This window comes from Cetorhinus maximus, chromosome 6 (genome assembly GCF_964194155.1).
Source record: "Cetorhinus maximus chromosome 6, sCetMax3.hap1.1, whole genome shotgun sequence".
NCBI lineage: Eukaryota > Metazoa > Chordata > Chondrichthyes > Lamniformes > Cetorhinidae > Cetorhinus > Cetorhinus maximus.
Genome location: NC_135884.1, coordinates 14,420,078 through 14,439,946, shown reverse-complemented (window position 1 = coordinate 14,439,946; position 19,869 = coordinate 14,420,078). Strand labels below are relative to the sequence as shown.

Sequence of the window (19,869 nt, the reverse complement as noted above, 5' to 3'; positions counted from 1 at the left end):
GGATACGATGTTTGCTCTGGCAGTGAATGAACTGGGAGCAATTACCTATTCTCGTTCTAGGGACTAGTGTTGTGAACATGCCTTAAAAATAATTACAAGGGGAAATGATTGTGAAGGTTCAAAGCTGTATGTCACTGAAATTTATACTGTGAAGTGGTGCTGCAGTGTGTAAAGATTTGATACAACTAAGTACTGTGGAATGATGGCTGAATAAAGGCGAGAGAGATTCTGTTTGGCTATACAGTGTAAAAAGGAAGATTAATCTTTCATTTACATTGCACATTTCACAACCTCATGACATTCCAAACTGCTTTATGGCCAATTACATACTTTTGAATTGTAGCCACTGTTGTGATGTAGGAAATGCAGCAGCCATTTTTAAGGCAGACAACTCCCCTAAACAGTAATGTGACAATGTGTTTTCTAGTGTTACTAATTGAGTGATAAATAGTGACCAGAAACTGGGGAGAAGACTCCTGTTCCCCTTAAGTCCACCTGAGAGAACAGTTTTACAGTTCTAGACTTCATCTGAAAGGCAGCAGGAACTGGAGCAGGACTGTGAATGAACAACATTCTGGGTTAAAAACAGAATTACCTGGAAAAACTCAGCAAGTCTGGCAGCATCGGCGGAGAAGAAATCAGTCAACGTTTCGAGCCCTCATGGCCCTTCAGCAGAACTTCACTGATTTCTTCTCCGCCGATGCTGCCAGACTTGCTGAGTTTTTCCAGGTAATTCTGTTTTTATTTTGTTTTGGATTTCCAGCATCCGCAGTAGCTTTTAGCTTTTTGTTTTTAACATTCTGGGTTAGCTGAGAGTGCAACCAACTGAGCCAAGGCTGACACCTATGGCTGGATATCACATGGCCAGTAAAATCAAGTATTACTAAAGCAAACATCTGTAGTCCTACTCATCATTTGTTTAAACATACGAACGTATGAATTAGGAGTAGGAGCACGACATTCGGCCCTTGAGCCTGCTCCACCATTCAATAGATCATGGCTGATCTGATTGCAGCCTCAACTCCGCATTCCTGCTTACCCTCGATTAACTTTTGACTCCCTTGTTCATCCAGAACCTGTCTCCCTCTCCCTTAAAAATATTCAATGACCCTGCCTCCGCTGCTGTCTAGGGAAGAGCGTTCCAAAGACTCATGACCCTCAGAGAAACAATTTCTCATCTCATCTTAAATGGGAGATCCCTTATTTTTAAAGGAAAGGGCCAAATGAGCCACTGAGTTCACTCAGAACGCAGTGTTTTTTTCCCCCCCATAGTCAATGCACACACCTTACTATTACAGTAATAGTAGTGATTTGCCTAAGGGCAAGTCCTCTGCTCATTTCTGCATGCCTCGCAGTGTTGCACTTTTTTTTTCAGTTACTTGTAGGAGCCTCCAATTTTCAATTGCAAATAGTCTAACATCATCGTTCTCTTACCCCCTCGTTACTACATTCCTCTAATCTTCCTCAGCCACTTCTTTCAGCAAGTTTTCATGCTTTAGAGTATGACCAACTCTTGTTGCCTTTTCTTGACATTCATTAAAGATCTTCCCTCCTCTCCCATCCCGAGAACTTCTTCATTGATCTTGCGTTCTCCCCAACTGACCCACTCCAACCTCCAGAACCACATTTCATAGCTTTCTAGATGTCCACTTTTCTTACCATTACAGTGGAAGAAAATTAAAACCAGTATTTTATAATAACTGATTAGGAAGAGTTTCAGTAGCAAAGTGTTTTTGCTAAAATTCCCAATTCCGGAAGGAAATGAAGTTGTAGTATTTCCCAAATGCGACTAAAAGAAAATTTGAAGTCAAGTCACCCCAGGCTGTTGCTCAACATCTAATAGCTTTTGGCAAAGACTTGGCTTGGGGGTAATATAGGGAGAGACTTAAAAAGGAAGGTGAAAACATAACTACGATTTGCTATTGGTGATGGTTTGGGTATGTAAGGTAGATAGGATAATTTGGGAGAGGTGACATTTCTGGCTAGGTGCCAGAAATCCAATCCTGCCTTTGATGTTAGCAGGGGGCTATTGAAACAGTTTCAACTGCTGGCTTAAAAGCACATTGTTTTCCAAGTAATGTGGTGCGTTCTGTGACTGGGTGGTTCATTAACTGATGCTCGGTTCAACAGGTACAAACATGAAAACAATGAAAGACAGGAAAAGATCCCTGGGCCCATGCAGCCTGTTCCAGTTTTGTTAAAATCACTTACAAAACTGTTGCCTTTCAGTGGAGTTGTAAACTTACACAGGAGAAGAATGGGAAAAGGGCTGGTTCACTAACTCCATTTTATTGTAAAAATGACTTTAGCTGTATTCATTGAGTTTTTAATTATTTCAGAGGGTGAGAGCATCACTGGCAACATCAGCATTTGTTTCCCACCCCTAATCGTCGTTGAGAAGATGATGGTGAGCTGGCTTCTTGAGCTGTTGCAGTCCATGTGTTGCATGTACACCCACAGTGCTGTTAGGAAGGGAGTTGCAGGATTTTGGTAGAGGTCATGGATTTGGGAGGCGCAGATGAAGGAGCCTTGGTGATTTGTTGCAGTGCATCTTGTAGATGGTACACAGTGCTGCTGCTGTGTACTGGTGGTGGAGGGAGTGACTGTTTAAGGTGGTAGATGGGGTGTCAATCTAGTGGGCTGCTTTGTCCTGGATGGTGTCAAGTTTCTTAAATGTTAGAACTGCATTTACCAAGGTAAGTGGAGAGTATTCCATCACATTCCGAGCTTGTGCCTGGTAGATGGTGGCCAGGCTCCAGGGAGTCCGGAGGTGAGTTACTTGCTGCTTATCCTCGTTTTACTTTGTTCTATCTTATGCGCAGACGAGTGACCGTGTACAGGCCAAAACAAAATGCTTGCAAAGTCCCCCCGCTTAACTCCAGGGTAGTAACTTGATCAGTTTTGTCTTGTGAAAGTGCCTGGCTGCATTCACCCCTCCTCCCCTTTCAGATGGCATCAGTGAGATTGGCTACTCAAGGCACGATGAAACATTCTTAGTGGAAATGTTTTCGCTCTGAGTCAAAAGGTTGTGGGTTGAAGCCATAGGCTTCAGCATGCAATCTAGGCTGACACTCTGGTGCAGTACAGAAGCAGTGCAGCCATATCAGAGATGCATTTTTCGGGTACGATGTTAAATTGAGGGCCTGTCTACTACTTCGGATGGACATAACCAATTCCTTATCACTTCTTGATGCAGAGCACAAGAGTTTGTGTCCCGATCATCATTTACCCCTCAGCCAAAATTCCTGAAAGCCAGTTATCCAGTTGTTTAACTCATTGCTGTTAGTGAAACCTTGCTGAATGCGGATTAGCTGCAGTGCTTCTCTATATCACTCTCTATACTTCAATCGTACTTCACTAGCTATGAAGTGCTTTGGGATGCCATGAGATGGCAAAAAGCGATATTTAAATTCAAGTTTGTTTTTTTTCAATGCAGAGGATGTGTGTACATATCTAGTATGTCCTAGTCCACTGCCAAAAGTCCAGTGATAGAGTTGTGTACAACATACAGGTTAGGTTATTGCATTTGTGATGGTGCAGCAGACCTCGGAAATATGAAAGCTGCATCTTAATTGTAAAAGATGTCTGAGTATTATTGAGCTTTGCAAAATCTCCAGTGTTTAGTTTTGTCAACTGTCATTGTTTGCTTTGGAATTCCTCATAGTTATCTGTGGACCAAGGGTGTGGTGCTGAAGGCTAAAGCGATAATTTCTCATCGTTCCTTGTACTTTCACTGAAGTGGATAGCGAGAGAACTGTTGATAACGCTGGTTAATTATCATGAATATTTGTTTATGCAGTAAAACTCTAATTGCTTTGCCAGGATTAACCCATAATATATCAAACAAAGTTATCATTTCTCTTCACATCCTTTCCCCCATATACCCTGCTACCCAAAGTACCTGTGTCCAGATTTCAGCTAATGTTGCCTTCAATCTGCATGCAAAAGTAAAACGCGATGGAACATCCTGAGTGATTTTCCCCAGTATCCTCCCTTCTTCCCTGTTGGGAAAGACCTGAACTGTGTCCAATGCTTTCTCCTGATCTTATAGTTAAGAATGCAAACTCTTGGTTTCACTTGTTTCAAAATGTTGCTGCATCTCTCACTGTCCTCCTTAGTTTTAAGGTGGGTCAGTTTACCTTCAATGTTGCTCTTTGATTTCCCCAGTGATTGAGGTATTGGCCCTGGTCCATCAAATATTTTGTTCTCAAACTGCCTGAGATGGAGCACTTTTGCAACAGATAAGGGAAGCAGAAATAAGACTGCTGAACACCTGCAGTATCTTTTCTTAACCCCCTTTATTTCTCTTTCCCCTTCCACCTCTGAACTTTACAGACCTTAACTGATGTCACACTTTTGGCCACTCCTAGTGGCTAATTATTATGTTTAGATGTATTCCTTCTCTTGCCCTTCACTTACCAATTTCTCACCCAGTGTTACTACCAAAATTAAGAACTCATGACATGGAGTCCTTTAGTTGTACTTTAAGTAGGCCTACTCTGAAAATGTGCAGTGCTTTTTTCATCACCTGTTTAATGCTGTTATAATCAGTGGATAATTATTAATTTAGAGCTTTTAATTTTATCTTTTTACAGTTATCTGAATGATCTTGAAAGGATAGCAAGATCGGATTACATCCCGACTCAACAGGATGTACTGCGAACCAGAGTCAAGACTACAGGCATTGTAGAGACCCATTTCACTTTTAAGGACCTACATTTCAAGTAAGCATCACGTGGTTAAATTTAAGGTCAATGCTGTTGCTTCTGATCAGATTAAAAGCAATAAGAGCTTCCTGCACAAATCAATAAAACAAGTGCGTTTTCTTTGGGGATAAAAGCCGGTCTCACGCAAGATCTGTATGGTTGCTAGGGAAAGTATCGTAGTCTGTTCACTATTGCTTGGCTTATGTTAGAAGGCTATTGATTCTAATTCTGCAGCTGTTGTATGTGATAAGATTAGATTTTTATTGTATGTTTGATTTTTATATCCCTTCCTGTATCTCCCCTATTTGGGCACAATTTCCTGCCAAAGAGGATGAGCCAGAAGCCTCTCCTAGGCCTTTGCCAATGTTGTTTTGTATTTAAACATTATTCCCTTTAATATTGAAGATTATGGGGTGATTTAATTGAGATACTTTAAAATGATTGGGGTCTTTGTTAGGATGGATAGAGTGACTCTAAAGTTGTCAGATTGTCACAAAAACCCAACTAATATACAATGTCCTGGGGTGAGGGGGAAGGAAACCTGCTGTCATTGCCTTTTTAGGCTGATATGTGACTCCCATCCAACACCAGTGTGGTTGATTCTTAGCTACCCTCTGAAGTGATCTAAAAAGTTATTCAGTTGTATCAAAGTTGTGGTTGACGAAGGTGGCCCATAGTCTCAGGAAAAGTGGGACTGAGTAATAAATTCCCAGCATTGCCAGAAAGGTGTTTTTAATAAACATTTTATAATACCGCCAAGCAAAAAAAAAAGAGTTCGTTTAGCCATTTCCAGAACCACATTTCTCCTTCCTAACTTGAATCCCAGCACTTTGGTAATATTTTGGTGGTTTTGCTTGAGTTAGGAGGACAGGTGCTAGCAGCTAATTGTTCTGTTCAAGCCTTGCTGAGCAATCATTGAAAGACGACTTCTCCATGCATAGGATTGTAGTTCTGTTTTAGACTGCTGAGTATTGTTTCAGTACAGCCCATTCATGCATCATGAGTACTAGTCCACACCTGCCACACAATGGTATTCCTGAGCCTTCCTTTACTGAAGAGCAAAAAGAAACAGCACTAAATCCTGCAAACATGCAGAATAAGGAACAACCACAGAGACACAGAGCAAGGTTTGTTATGGCTGCTGGATGCTTACAGCTTTTACTATCAGTGCCACAGCACTAGACCAGAATTGATTTTGAGATCAGTAATTAGGAAGAGGGGTTTACTGAAAATAAGGTTGCGCAGGTACAGTAATTCGTAAATATTCCAATATGTTTGCAGACCCACAGGTAGTATTTGTGATGACTATCAGAACCTCAAATTTGAACCAATATCAGTTTTGCAAAATAAATTATCAAAATTTGAGAACCTGGATTTGAAGTCTCAGACCATTACCCAAGCTTCCACAGATTCGCCATTCTAGTGACTAACCTTTTCTGGTGTTGGTGAAAACTGCATTATTGGCCTTCTATGCATGAGCTGAGAGCTCAGTCATAGTAACCTGGAGAAATTTCAAGAGGCTGGAAATCTGTAGCATCATTGGTGTCCGTTTACCTTTTTGATTGTCATCTTGTTTACTGCAGCACAACTGTACCAAGGCATTTCTGTTGTCCCATTAATTTTACAAGGTCCCCGTTAAAGCTCTGATTGTTTAGGACAATTCATGTGCATGTGTTCTGAGGGAAGTTGGCACTTGGTCTCCCTCTCCAAGTACAGAAGATCAGTGCCAAATATTTTCTAAATGAAAACTTTGTTGCACAAATTTGCAAAGTAAAGCCAAGTACTATCTATGACAATAGCCTTGGGTTTTAAATGAAACCTCAGAAGAAAGATCATCATTCAGAGCAGGTTTGATTTGGTAACTGGTACTGAGTGAGGGAGAGAGAAAACTGCGTGACTTCCAACACTGTCGATGAACAGAAATATTAATGTTTCACAGGAGAACTGTATCATGAACCACTGGGTAGATCTTGATCATGCTGTTGTGGCTTGATGGGGGCCCCAGTAAGCATCACGTGAACAATGAGTGTGCTGCTGGCCACCTTGTTGAAATTGTTTCGAAAACTTAATCCTCATCTGCAATTATTTTGTTAAAATCAAATTGGACAGCTTCTTTGGTTCTTGGTTTCAGAAAAACAAATATGGGTCTCAATGTGGCGTTAAAAATGGCTCATGGTTCTAATTTCCGTAGTGCAGTTATATAACGGAAATAAAAACAAAATGCTGGAATGCTCAGCAGGTCTTGCAGCATCTGTGGAGAGGGAACGGAGTTAATGTTTCAAGTTGAATATGACTGTTCTTCAGAACAATTATGTGCCTGATTAGTTACATAAGAGCATAGGAAATAAGAGCAGGAGTAGGCTATATGGCCCTTGGAAATCTCCATTCAATAAGATCACAGCTGATCTAATCTTGGCCCCAACTCCACTGCCCTGCCCGTTCCACATAACCCCTGATCCCCTGACAGTTCCAAAAATTTGTCTGTCTTAGTCTTGAATATATTCAATAGCCCAGCCTCCAAAGCTCTCTGATGTTGAGAATTCCAGAAATTCACGACATTCTGAGAAGAAATTCCTCCTCATCTCCTTTGTAAGTGAGTGACCCCTTTTTCTGAAACTATGCCCTCTTGTTTTAGATCTCCCCCCACCCCCCATGAACGGTAGCATTCCCTTCCGTATCTATCCTATCAAGCCCTCTATATGTTTCAAGAAGGTCATCTCTCATTCTTCTAGATTCAGATGAGTATAGTCCCAACCTGTTCAACATTTCCTCATAAGGCAAGCCCCTACATCCCAGCAATGAAACTGGTCAACCTGCTCTGAACTGCGTCCAATGCAAGTATGTCCCTCCTTAAATAAGGAGACCAAACATTTACACAGCACTCCAGGGCATTTGTGAGACTGTACCTAAACATGTGTAGCAAAACTCCCTACTTTTGTACTCCATCCCCCTTGCAATAAAGGCCAACATTACATTTGCCTTCCTAATTACCTCCTGTACCCGCAAACTAACCTTTGGTGTTTCATGTACAAGAGCACCAAGATCCCTCTGTACTTCAGCATGCTGGAACCTTTCTCAATTAAATAATATTCTACTTTTCTCTTCTTCCTACCAAAGTGGATAATCTCACATTTTCCAACCGTATGCTTCATCTGCCAAATTTTTGCCCACTCACTTAACTTTTCCATATCCCTTTGCATACCCTGTGTCTAACTCCAACGTTGCTTTCTCATGTATCGTCGTAGCATAAGCAAATTTGGCTACAATACGCATAGTCTCTTCATCAAGGTTATTAATAAAGATTGTAAGTAATTGAAACCCCAGCATTGATCCTTGTGGCACCACAATAGTTACAGTTTGCCAACATATTTATCCTGACTTTGTTAGTTAGCCAATCCTCTGTCCACGCTAATATATTAACCCCAGCACCATGAGCTCGCTCTTGTCCAGTAACTTTTCTTGTGACACATTATCGATTCCAATTACACTGTTTCTACTCATTCCCCTTTATCCACTCTGATTGTTACACCCTCAAAGAACTGTAATAAATTTGTCAAACACAATTTCCCTTTCACAATGCCATGTTGATTCTGCCTGATTGTATTATGGCTATCTAAATATCCTCCTACCATTTCCTTAATGGATTCCAGTATTTTTCTAATAACAAATGTCTAGCCAGCCTATTGTTTCCTGCTTTCTGCTTCCCTCTATTCTTTAATAGGGCTGTTTCATTTTGTGGTTTTCCAAACCACTGGGACCTTTACAGAATCTAGGGAATTTTGCAACAAATGCATTGATAATCTCTGTAGCCACTTCTTTTAAGGCCATAAGATGCAGGCCATCAGGTCCAGGGGTCTTATGAGCCTTTAGTTCCATTCCTTTTCCTAGTACTTTTTCTCTAGTGATAATTGTGTTTAAGTTCCTCCTTTATGCCCTCTGATTTTCCACTATTATGGGATACTTTGTGTCTTCCATCATGAAACCAAATACAAAATATTCATTCAAAGTCTCTGCCATTTCCTTGTTTCCCATGATTAATTCCCCAGTCTCATCCTCTAAGAGACCAATGTTTACTTTAGCTACTCCCTTCCTTTTTATATACTTGTAGAATCTCTTGCTGTCTGTTTTTATTTTTCTTGCTAGTTATTTCTCCCTCTTATTTTTAGTCATTCCTTGTTGGTTTCTAAGATTTTCCTAATCTTCTGGCCTACCTTTAATCTTTGCAACATTGTATACCTTTCCTTAACCTTTTAATCTATTTCCCCAGTCCACTTTAGCCAATTTTGTCTTCATATCTTTTCAATTGCCTTCAATTTAAGTTTAAGGCATCAGTTTCAGACCCAAGTTTCTTGCCCTCAAACTGAATGTGAAATTATGTTATGATCACTTTTCCGTAGAGGATCCTTTACTATGCGATCATTAATTATTGTGTCTCATTACACATTACCAGATCCAAAACAGCCCTTTCCCTGGTTGGTTCTGCAACGTATTGTTCTAAGAACCTGTCCCAAATAAGCTCTGACCTCATCCTCAAGGCTATCTTTGCCAATTTGATTTGCGTATTCTACATGAAGATTAAACTCGCCCACAATTATTGTACCTTTCTTACAAGCCCCCCACCCCCGCCATTATTTCTTGATTTATATTTTATCCTACTGTGTAGCTAATGTTAGAGGGCCTTTAAACTCCTCCCACCTCTTTCCCTTGCTTTTCTTATCTCCTCCCAAACTGATTCTACATTTTTATCTTCTGAGCCATGATAATTTCTCACTACTTTACTAGTATCATCCTTTATAAACCGAGCCACCCTAACTGCTTTTCCTCTCTGCCAATCCTTCTGAGATGTTAGGTACCCCGAATATTCCCAGCCTTGGTCACCTTGCACCACACCTCAATAACTGGCTCAGTAATTACACAGGAGAATTATCTTCCAGAGAGGATTCTTGTGCAAACATGTAAAGTTATGAGAGTTGTTGGTGCATTTTCAACCCACTTTTAATAAAATTTACTGAATAAAAATACTCGCAGCAGGATTTAACATACACCACCCAGAGAGTCAGCCATTCAGGTACTTCCTGTGCGCAGAAACAAACTGGGCAACTGGTTTTAACATATGAAGTGTGTAATTCAGAATTGGGATTGGTGCTTGGGCTGATGCTATTGCAGTGCTGGCTTCTAGCCCCTTTTCACCCATCAAAGCCTTGGTTATGAGCGCCATGAATTTTACCATCTTTATACTAAGCCTACATGGTTCCCAGTGCCTGTTCCTGTTTGTAGAGAAGCAAATTGAATGACAACAGATTGCATTCAAAATGCTGCATTTCATTGAGCCATTGTGTATTTAAGAGGAGAGGCATAATGGAAGACTCAGCAGCAGGATCCCCCTTCTACAATACAAATGCTTGCAGGAATTTTGATTAACTTCCTTGTAGCCTTCCTCTGCTAATTTTAATAGAATTCTTTTGCCTGAGTGCTGATGTTGGAGAACCTGGCTTGGAGGAATTGTAGCAGCCCTCCTGAGGGAAATAAATTAATGGCAGCAGTGGCAAGACTGCTGAAGCACCTTTGGCTAATGAGTTGATGCCTATCTGCTGCTTCACGCTGTTGGCCTTTGCAATTTAACATGTCTCTGCAAGTTCCCTGATCACAACAATAGTGTTCAAACAAATTCTCAAAAAACAAGAAACCGCAGCAGGATCAAGTGATGAGATTTAGGTTTTTGCCTGCCCCTCTCAGTTAGCAAGTTGCTAATTTGAGCTGCATGGCAGTGACATTTGGGACTCGGTGAGGGGTGGGGGGTTCCCCACAAATTGAGGGTGGAGAGGAAGGAGAAGCCAAGATCACTGCATCTCAATAATGCACACAGTAGCTGCTGTGCCTTTGGGAAGTAGGCATTTTACCCACATTCTTGCAGTAAGGATTGGCCAGGGATACCCTTAAATCATTGAGGTCATGAAGGTGAAGTTTATTAGAAGGAGAGAAACTAGATCTTTCCCCACCTGCTTGACATTGTATTTGTAAAGCCTACAAAACTTATTGTTCCTTACATTGGAAGTGAGGAGTGCGAAGACAATCCACTTCCACATTCCTCTATTTTTTCCAAATATTTGTTCCCTTCATTTCCCGTTGTTTTTTTGATAACCTACTGATTTAAAAAGAATACCAACAGAATGTGATATAGCAACACTTGCCTTAGAATAGATCAAGGCCTAACACAAAATGCCAAGTTGAAGCAGTTTGTGAAAGTCACCAAAACCCTATATCCACTCTCCCTACCCTCTTAGCATCAACACACTTATTTGAGGTTGTTACAATGCTTAACTTGGCCATAGTGTAACTGTAGTCGAGGCTAAGCAATGTGGAATCTTATGAATGCTTCTTATATAACTCTTAAATTCCTTTAAAAATTTGATTATCCAATTTTTTTTTGCATAAAACACTTTTTCCAAAGAGTTGGCATAAACACATGGGCCAAATGGCCTCCTTCTCTGTTACCTTCTGTTGTGATTTCTCTGAACCCTGATCGTTGCCCCCTTTTGATTTTTGTTTTTACCGTTTCCGCCAAGTAGCTCAGCATGCTATTAGCTTTGCTGATTGCTGCCATACTCACTTTGGACTTCTCCCAAGCATCAACAGTGCCTAGATGTTCCAAGCACCAACAGTGCTCGAGGCACTTCCATGATGCACGAGTTGCTTTTCTCCTCTTATCCAATTAATGTGTTCCTAAGCTTTCCCTTTAGACCCTTTGCCACATTTCCATAATAGAATCCTGCTCCATTTGCTGCTTTATAAGAAGCAGATTTGAGGAATGCTACAGGGAGATGTTGTTTGAACTTCCCTGCACCCAGTCTAATACTTCAACTGAACTTTACTAAAACGGAGGTTGCATGAAACTACACGCTGAATTTGTGATTTGTACTTGAAGATTTTAGGTTGATTGCGATAACTCCTCAAAGAGCCTTTAAGGTTCACAACTATTGACATTTGCTCCACCAGAGTGAAAGAAGTTTATGACACATAAAACAATTCTCAATTTAGTGGTGAAAATAACTTGTTAACATTTTGTAACGTTTCCTGGTGCTTGAGACTGTTAAATAAATGAAATGTGCAAGTACATGGAAAGTGAAATCAAGTCAATTAATCAAAGGATCATCCTCCACCATTCCTGCCAACTCCAGTGTGATGCCGCCACCAAACACATCTTCCCCTCAACCACCATCAGCATTCCGTAGGGACCATTCCCTCCGTGACACCCTGGTCCACTCCCCCATCACCCCCAACTACTCATGCCCTTCCCACGGCACCTTCCTATGCAATTGCAGAGCGTGCAACATTTGCCCCTTTACTTCCTCACCATCCAAGGCCCCAAACACTCTTTCAGGTGAAGCATTGCTTCATTTGCACCTCCTTTAATTTTATCTACTGTACTCGCTGCTCCCAAAATGGTCTCCTCTACACTGGGGAAACTAAACACAGACTGGGTGACCGCTTTGCGGAAGATCTTCGCTCAGTCCGCAAGCATGACCCTGACCTTCCTGTCGCTTGCCATTTCAACACGCCATCCTGCTCTCGTGCCCATATGTCTGTCCTTGGCCTGCTGCAATGTTCCAGTGAAGCCCAACGCAAACTGGAGGAACAGCACCTCATCTTCCGATTAGGCATTTTACAGCCTTCTGGATTTAACGTCGAGTTCAACAACTTCAGAGCATGAATTCTCTCCTCCCTCTTGACCCCTATTTAATCTAATTTTTATTTATTTATTTTTTATTTTATTTTAAAAAGTTTTATTTTATTCTTTTATTCATTTTTTTTTTTATCCTTTTCCCCCAAACTCCCCCTCCTGCCACAGGGCCATCTGTCACTTGTTTCTATGTTATGCTTTCACAGAGTGCTGACCCTTGTTCTGCTATTAACACCCTCTGCTATCTTACCTTTATGCCACTATCAGCACCTTCTTTACTCTTTACCACTGCCATTAACCCTTTGTCCTGTATCCATCACATCTTTGTCAATCTCTCCTTAGCTGTCCCCTATCCCTCACCCCACCTATCTTGTTCCACCTGCTCCACCACCACCTCTTAAAAAGGAAAAAAAATCCATCACATTTCTATTTCTCTTTAGCTCTGAGGAAGAGTCATACGGACTTGAAGCATTAACTCTGTTTCTCTCTCCACAGATGCTGCCAGACCTGCTGAGTTTTTCCAGCATTTTCTGTTTTTATTTCAGATTTGCAGCATCTGTAGTAGTTTGCTTTTGTCTTAAATCAATCAATGGTGTATGTAAACCAGATTAACTGCAATCTTTGGAGGACTGAATTTGGACTCAGATTTGCTATTGTGCAGCCTTCATCTGGTGTCACACTCTTCATTGTTTTAAGTTACTGCCAATATTTATGCTGTATGTGTGTTTTCCAACCAAATGTGCTGTTGTTTTTTATGTTTCTTGGCAGGTTTGTTTACTGTAGTAAATCTAGGATATTCAGAATGTTCATACCATGTCTGCTGGAAATGTCAATAATTACCTTTTGGCTTTTCAGTAAAAGCTTGAAAATTTAAGCAAACGTTAATTACAATAACATGGCCTTATCTGGTAATTCACTGACACTCACTTAACAGGTTTGTACAGTTTACTGAGGTGTGTTACCATGACAATGGAACAATTGATGTTAAGTGGGCATGGATGGTGGATGAAAATTTCTTGAAGGCCAGCATGTATACTGACATGTGACTGACTTGAGAGTTGAAATAGATTCGGGCAGGGTCACGAGGACAAAGAGTACAGAGACGCCTGAACAGAAATAAACAGAAGAATTAAAGACACGCGTGCCTGATGAGCTACCTAACTTGGTGCATGAATTTATTGCCCAACGTGATGTGAAAGCAGTACAGGCCTGGTATAGGCCCAGATTCAATCATTATTTGGTGCTGAGTTAATTTGATGCTGTTTTCGATGCAGCGCATTGCATTTGGCATCAATGCCCCTGATTTAGGAAGGGATGGAGAAATTGGATGGAGTTCCCATTCCTGTCCAGCCAGTCCTGCTGGTAAGCTCGCTTAACGCTGGCAAAATAAACTGCTCATACTCATGGGCTATATAAATATCTAAAGAAAAGCCGCTTGCAGAGGATGCCGGAGCAACCAGTGTCTGTGGAACTGTATATCACCACCTTCCAGAGGAAGAAGGGGAAGTTCCGGAATGGATTGCGGAGTCCAGACACAGTTACCTTAGGAATTTTCCTTATTTAGCATTGATCATGTAGAGCTGAGCAGATTTGTGCCCTTATATCTGAGTATTTTGACAGCGGGCTTGCTTTTCCCAAGAAGTCTCAACTTTTAAACCATGAATGCGTGACTGGCATGGAGCCTCTCACTGGCTCTCCATCATTGCGCTCTCTGCTGCTGTCATTCAACAGCAGTAAGCGCCCTACACCAATGAATGGTAATGAATGCTCTTTAGTGAATCGTTTTAATCCTTCCGTAGATAAGTATATTTTCAAACAAGTTTGTGATGCCACTCATAATTAAATTTTCATATTGATTTGTTTTTAGTTTTATTAGTGTTGAAGTTTAAATACTTTGAATTACTTTTCATGGAATTTCCATTAACCATTTCCCATGCTGTGTAAATGCACCACATAGATCTGTGCAATGGACAACTGTTACCCTGTGGTATAATAATACTCATATACAGTTGCAAAATGAGTTCATATTGCCCTGTGGAATAAACATACTCCATATAAGCACATGATGAATAGCTTTTAGCCAATGGAATAAACATACTCAAGTTACATTACTTGTTACTCTTTGGAATAAACATAATCCATGCCATTGTGGAGCAAATAATGAGACTAGTGCTTTAAATTACCTGTGTGCATTAAGTGAAGGATGACTGTGATTTTAAAGTCAAGTACCTTTATAAAACTTTGTCTTGGGAGTGTTGAAGTGGAAAAGAGTGTTTTGCAACAAATACTTGGCAGCTGCTTCAGACTTTGATCCCAAACTAATCTCACGGCTAAATGACTTAGAGCCAAGAGTCGAGTAATTTCATCTACTCAACCCTCATTCTGTAAAGGAGTTGATTGGCAGAGACCTTCCAACCAGGATCAAGAACAAGAGGGCACAGATTTAAGCTAATTGGTGAAAGGAGCAATGCAGACAGGAGAAACTTTTTCATGCAGGCGTGCAGTTAGGATCTGGAATACACTGCCTGTGAGTATGGTGGAGACAGGTTCAATCAAGGCTTTCGAGAGGGAATTGGATTATTATCTGAAAAGGAAGAATGTGCAAGCCTACGGGGAGAAGTGGGGGAGGGCGGCAATAGGTACATTGCTCCTTCAGGGAGCTGGCACAGACATGATGGGCCGAATGCCCTCCTTCTGTGCTGTAACAATTCTGTGATCACAGTTTCACTGTTTCTATGGGCTTGCAATGGTCTCAAGTACCTGTGTTGTACAGAACTTGCGCTGTAAACTCTGATCACAGTAAGATAATCTAGTATTCAACTCACCTGTGCAAACTCACCAAATGGCCTGATGATATAGTAGGAATATAGGATCAGGAATAGGCCATTCAGCCCCTCGAGCCTGTGCTATATTGTCATTTTATGTTGGAATGGCATAACACAGAAGGAGGCCATTTGGTTCATTGAGTCTGTGCTGTTCTTTTGAACAGGAAATTCAGTTAGTCTCACTCCTAAACTCATCCCCCTAAGCCCTGTAATTTATTTCTCCAGGTATTTATCCAATTTCCTCCTGAAAGTTACTATTGAAACTGTATCCACCACCCTATCAGGCTGTTCATTCCAAATCCTAACCACTTGTTGTGTAAAAATGTTTTTACTCTTATCCCCTCTTATTCTTTAGCTAATCACCTAAAAATGTTTTGCTTTTTATTTTTAAACTCTAGACATTTCTTTAGTTCATGGTCTCAGACCCATCCTGTAAGAGAGCCTTCACTCCCTACGTTCTGGGAAGCACTTTTTACTCATCTATTTAAATTAGTGGCATGCCTAGAATTTTGTTGACTTGACTTCAGCTTACTGGTTTTATCCTGTGCCTCTGAGTAATCTTCAGTGACTTCACGAAGTGACAAAATTAAGCAACATACGAATTAGGAGCAGGAGTAGGCCACTCGGCCCCTCGTGCCTGCTCCGCCATTCAATAAGATCATGGCTGATCTAACTGTAACCTCAACACCACATTCCTGCCTACACCCAATAACCTTTTACCCCCTTGCTTATCAAGAATCTATCTACCTCTGCTTTAAAGATATTCAAAGACTCTGCCTCAACCATCTTTTGAGGAAGAGAATTCCAAAGACACTCGAGCCACCTGAGAGAGAGAGAGTTTTTCCTCATCTGTCTTAAATGGGCAACCCCCTTTTTTTTCATAAAAAGAATGACCCCTAGTTCTAAATTCCTCCCACAAGAGGAAACATCTTTTCCACATCCACCCTGTCAAGTTCCCTGAGGATCTTTTATGTTTCAGTCAAATCGCCTCTTACTCTTCTAAACTCCAGTAGATACAAGCCTAGCTTGTCTAGCCTTTCCTCATAAGACAACCTGCCCATTCCTGGTATTAATCTAGCAAACCTCCTCTGACCTAGATGGTGATTTAGAATTTAACTACCTTTTTTAAACAGGAAAAAGTCACACAAAAAATAGCAGTGACACAATATATATTTCGCAAGAACAAAGTACTGTGGATGCTGGAAATCTGAAATAAAAACAGAAAATGCTGGAAATACTCAGGTCAGGCAACGCCTGTGGAGAGAGAAATAGTGTTAGTATTTCTGGTCTGTGACCTTTCACCAGAACTGCCAGTACAAGATTCATTTGAAGAGGTGCTTTACATCTTTTATTTACAATCTCAGGTATGTATCATTGTGGCTGCTCTACATTGGAGAGACCAAACGCAGACTGGGTGACCACTTTGCGGAACACCTTCGCTCAGTCCGCAAGCATGACCCAGACCTTCCTGTTGCTTGCCATTTCAACACCCCATCTTGCTCTCATGCCCACATGTCCGTCCTTGGCCTGCTGCAACGTTCCAGTGAAGCCCAACGCAAGTTGGAGGAACAGCACCTCATCTTCCGATTAGGCACTTTACAGCCTTCTGGACTTAACATTGAGTTCAACAACTTCAAACCATGAAATCTCTCCTCTGTTTTTATCCAATTTTTAAAAACTTTTATTTTTTTGTTATTTTTCTATCCTTTTTCTCCAACACCCCAACCCCACCCACACCCCCCACACACAGGGCCATCTGTCACTAGTTTTTATGTTTTGCTTTCACAGAGTGCTGACCCTTCTTCTGTTAATAACGCATTCTGCTATCTTACCTTTATGCCACTATCAACATCTCGTTTAGTCTTTAATGCTACCGTTTACACTCCCTTTGTCCTGTGTTCATGACATCTTTGTCAAATCTCTACTTAGTTCCCACTTATCCCTGACCTTCTATTTTGCTCCGACCTGCTCCACCCTTTCTTAAACCGTATAAATTCTATCACATTTCTACCTCTCTCCTGCTCTGAAGAAGAGTCATACGGACTCTAGACGTTAACCCTGTTTTTCTCTCCACAGGTGCTGTCAGACAACCTGAGTTTTTCCAGCATTTTCTGTTTTTATTTCAGATTTCCAGCATCTGCAGTATTTTGCTTTTATGTATCATTGCGTATCTGCACCACCTGAACTCAGAATGCAGCCTGCAAATCACTTCCAGATGTCCCTATAGAGAACATCTGAACCTTTCCATTTAGCTTATAACTTCATATACGTTTCCAATATTGATTATCCTGTGCATTGTAGTAATTGGTATATTTAGAGGGTTAAAAGTGAGCCATAATGTTTGAGTGAAGGATACTTGAACCACAGCCAACACCTGTAAAAATTAATTCTGCTACAGTGTGGTGCGGCATGCTCTTAAACTTGTTCCAAAGGAAGAGTTTGTGCTAATATTGGTCCACAAGGGTTCTGTGTTAGCTGCAGGAGACTTCTCAACTGTGTAGAAAGGTCACATCATTAAAACTGGGCTCTCCTGGTGTGACTGAAATCTCATGCTTCTGCAACACACGTCTGATTAGATTTCAGTCAAAGACAGACATCCAGTAAATGGTGCTTGGGTCCCTCACTGGGGAAAGGGAACTTTAAAAAAAAAGTGATCACATGAGAAACATTATGAACAACTCTCTGGCTAGTTTGAACCCTTTTCTGTGTCACAAGCTTTGTTTGCTATTTATCTTAACATTTTATGTTATTTTAAATTCAAAGACTGGTAATGGAATGAGGTTCAAGTTTATTTTGGAAAGAAAGTAATTATTCATAGGCATGAATATAATTATCGCAGTTAAGAATGTTCAAAGGGAATGCTACTCGCTCAAATTATTCTATAATAACTATGTAATAAAAGGAGGCATCTGTATACTTATTAAGATCTCGATCGCTCCTTGTCACTTTGTCTTGTGCTTTAGTTAAAAGCAGCTTTGGAGGAGTGAAAAATCAACACAGCTTATCCAGAATATGATACCACCGTGAGAGGGTGGGGGCTGTTGGTGGTGCAGAGGGTGTGGGTACGAGAGTCTTTCCGCAGATTAATTCCCAAGTTGGCGTCCGTCTGCAGTTTTAAAACCATAAACCTTGATGAGGAGGAGCAGCAGCTGGCATACACTAACAAACACATGGGAAAGTGTACACCTCGTTTTTACCATTTGGGATTTTAAAGAACAGTTTCGGTGGAAGCAGTTCCATTTTAATCTGCCTGGGGAAGTGGCTGAAAGGCTGGCTCTCCACAGTCCTGATATACTGTGATGGCCTTGTGCCAGAGAGTATGGTATGCAAGGTCAATTTCAGTAACTTGATTATTATTGTACTTGTCAGATGGCTGGACTCCATTGTTTGCTCCGCCACGAGAGTCTCAGAATTCAAAATTCAGGAATTTCTGTGCGGTGGGGGCGGGGGGCGGTGGTTGGGGGCAGAAGAAAGACGGCAGCCGGTGCCACTCGGCACAGAACTGCTTCACTCAAACTGAATTTGCTGCAGTCGGTAAAACATTCCCCCCAAGATCAGCACTGGTTTATCTGGCGGTCAGCTTCGTTGGCTCCCGGCTCTGTGGGGTATCGCGTGTGGGGGGAGGGGGAGGGACATAAGCCGAAGCGCAGTTTGTTTTCTGGTGCAACCGAGGGGGCAGTACAGATGAAAATGAATAGAATTACTGAGAAAGGTGATCGTCGTTAATATTGTGATTCAGATTTAATCTGCATTTATCCCGTGCCAAAGTGCTGTCCAATACAGGGAGTGGACCTATTTAATTAGCCCACAGTTTGAACATATTGTTCACATTAACTGTGTTGATCTGATAAAGCACAGGTTGGATGGAGCATAACATTGATCAGTGCTACTCCCAAAGTAGTTAAAAACATTAGTGTGAATGAAGAAAGAGACATTTCTCTCCATTTCTGTAGAAGATGATTGGCACTAATGTCAAAACCCACGTGCATTTAAAATTCATAACTTTTAAAAACTTAATTTTGGGCTGGAATGTGGTTATTCTGAACTGTACCTTGTTCCATTGTTTATCCAGAGGGGCAAAGTGCCCCGGATTTCTCTCACTTCCGCATCTTTTATTCAATCTTTCCTTCTGTGTATGTTGGTCTCTAGGGCAAATGCTCAAAGCATACGTGAAGTATGGTTTGGGCTTGAGCAATACAGGTAGTGTTAAAGAGAAATCAGGATTGCTGAATTTGCCCCGAATTGAGAACTGAACAGCGATATCTTGTGTATACAGAGTCTTCAACATAATAAAACGTCCAAGGCACTTCAGGAGCATTATATAGCAAAAGTTGACACCCAGCCACATAAGTAATATCTTGGGCAGATGGCGAGAGGCTTGGGCAGAGAGTGAGGTTTTGAGGAGCAACTTAAAGGAGGAAAAAGACGTAGAGAGATGGAGAGAATTTTAGAACTCGGGGCTCCGTATCTGAAGGCACGGCCACCAGTGGGTGGAACATTTAAAATCCAGGGTGCTTGAGGCCAGAATTAGGAGTGAAGGTATCAGAGGATTATGGGGGATTGGAAGAGATTACAGCGATAGGGAGAGGTGAGGCCATGGAGGGATTTAAACACATGGATGAGAGTTTTAACAGTGGGGCGTTGTTTAACCAGGAGC

At 41.2% G+C, this 19,869-nt stretch overlaps 1 protein-coding gene across 2 annotated transcripts in view; it reads left to right on the top strand.

Annotated features, from left to right (window-relative positions):
* The window catches only part of LOC144681551 (guanine nucleotide-binding protein G(i) subunit alpha-2), a 213,543-nt gene that overhangs the window by 157,839 nt on the left and 35,835 nt on the right, over positions 1-19,869 (top strand). For both annotated transcript variants that reach the window (XM_078543220.1, XM_078543221.1), the window contains exon 5: positions 4,596-4,724. In XM_078543220.1, coding sequence (XP_078399346.1) covers positions 4,596-4,724 — 129 coding nt within the window. The remainder of the gene's footprint in view (positions 1-4,595; positions 4,725-19,869) is intronic.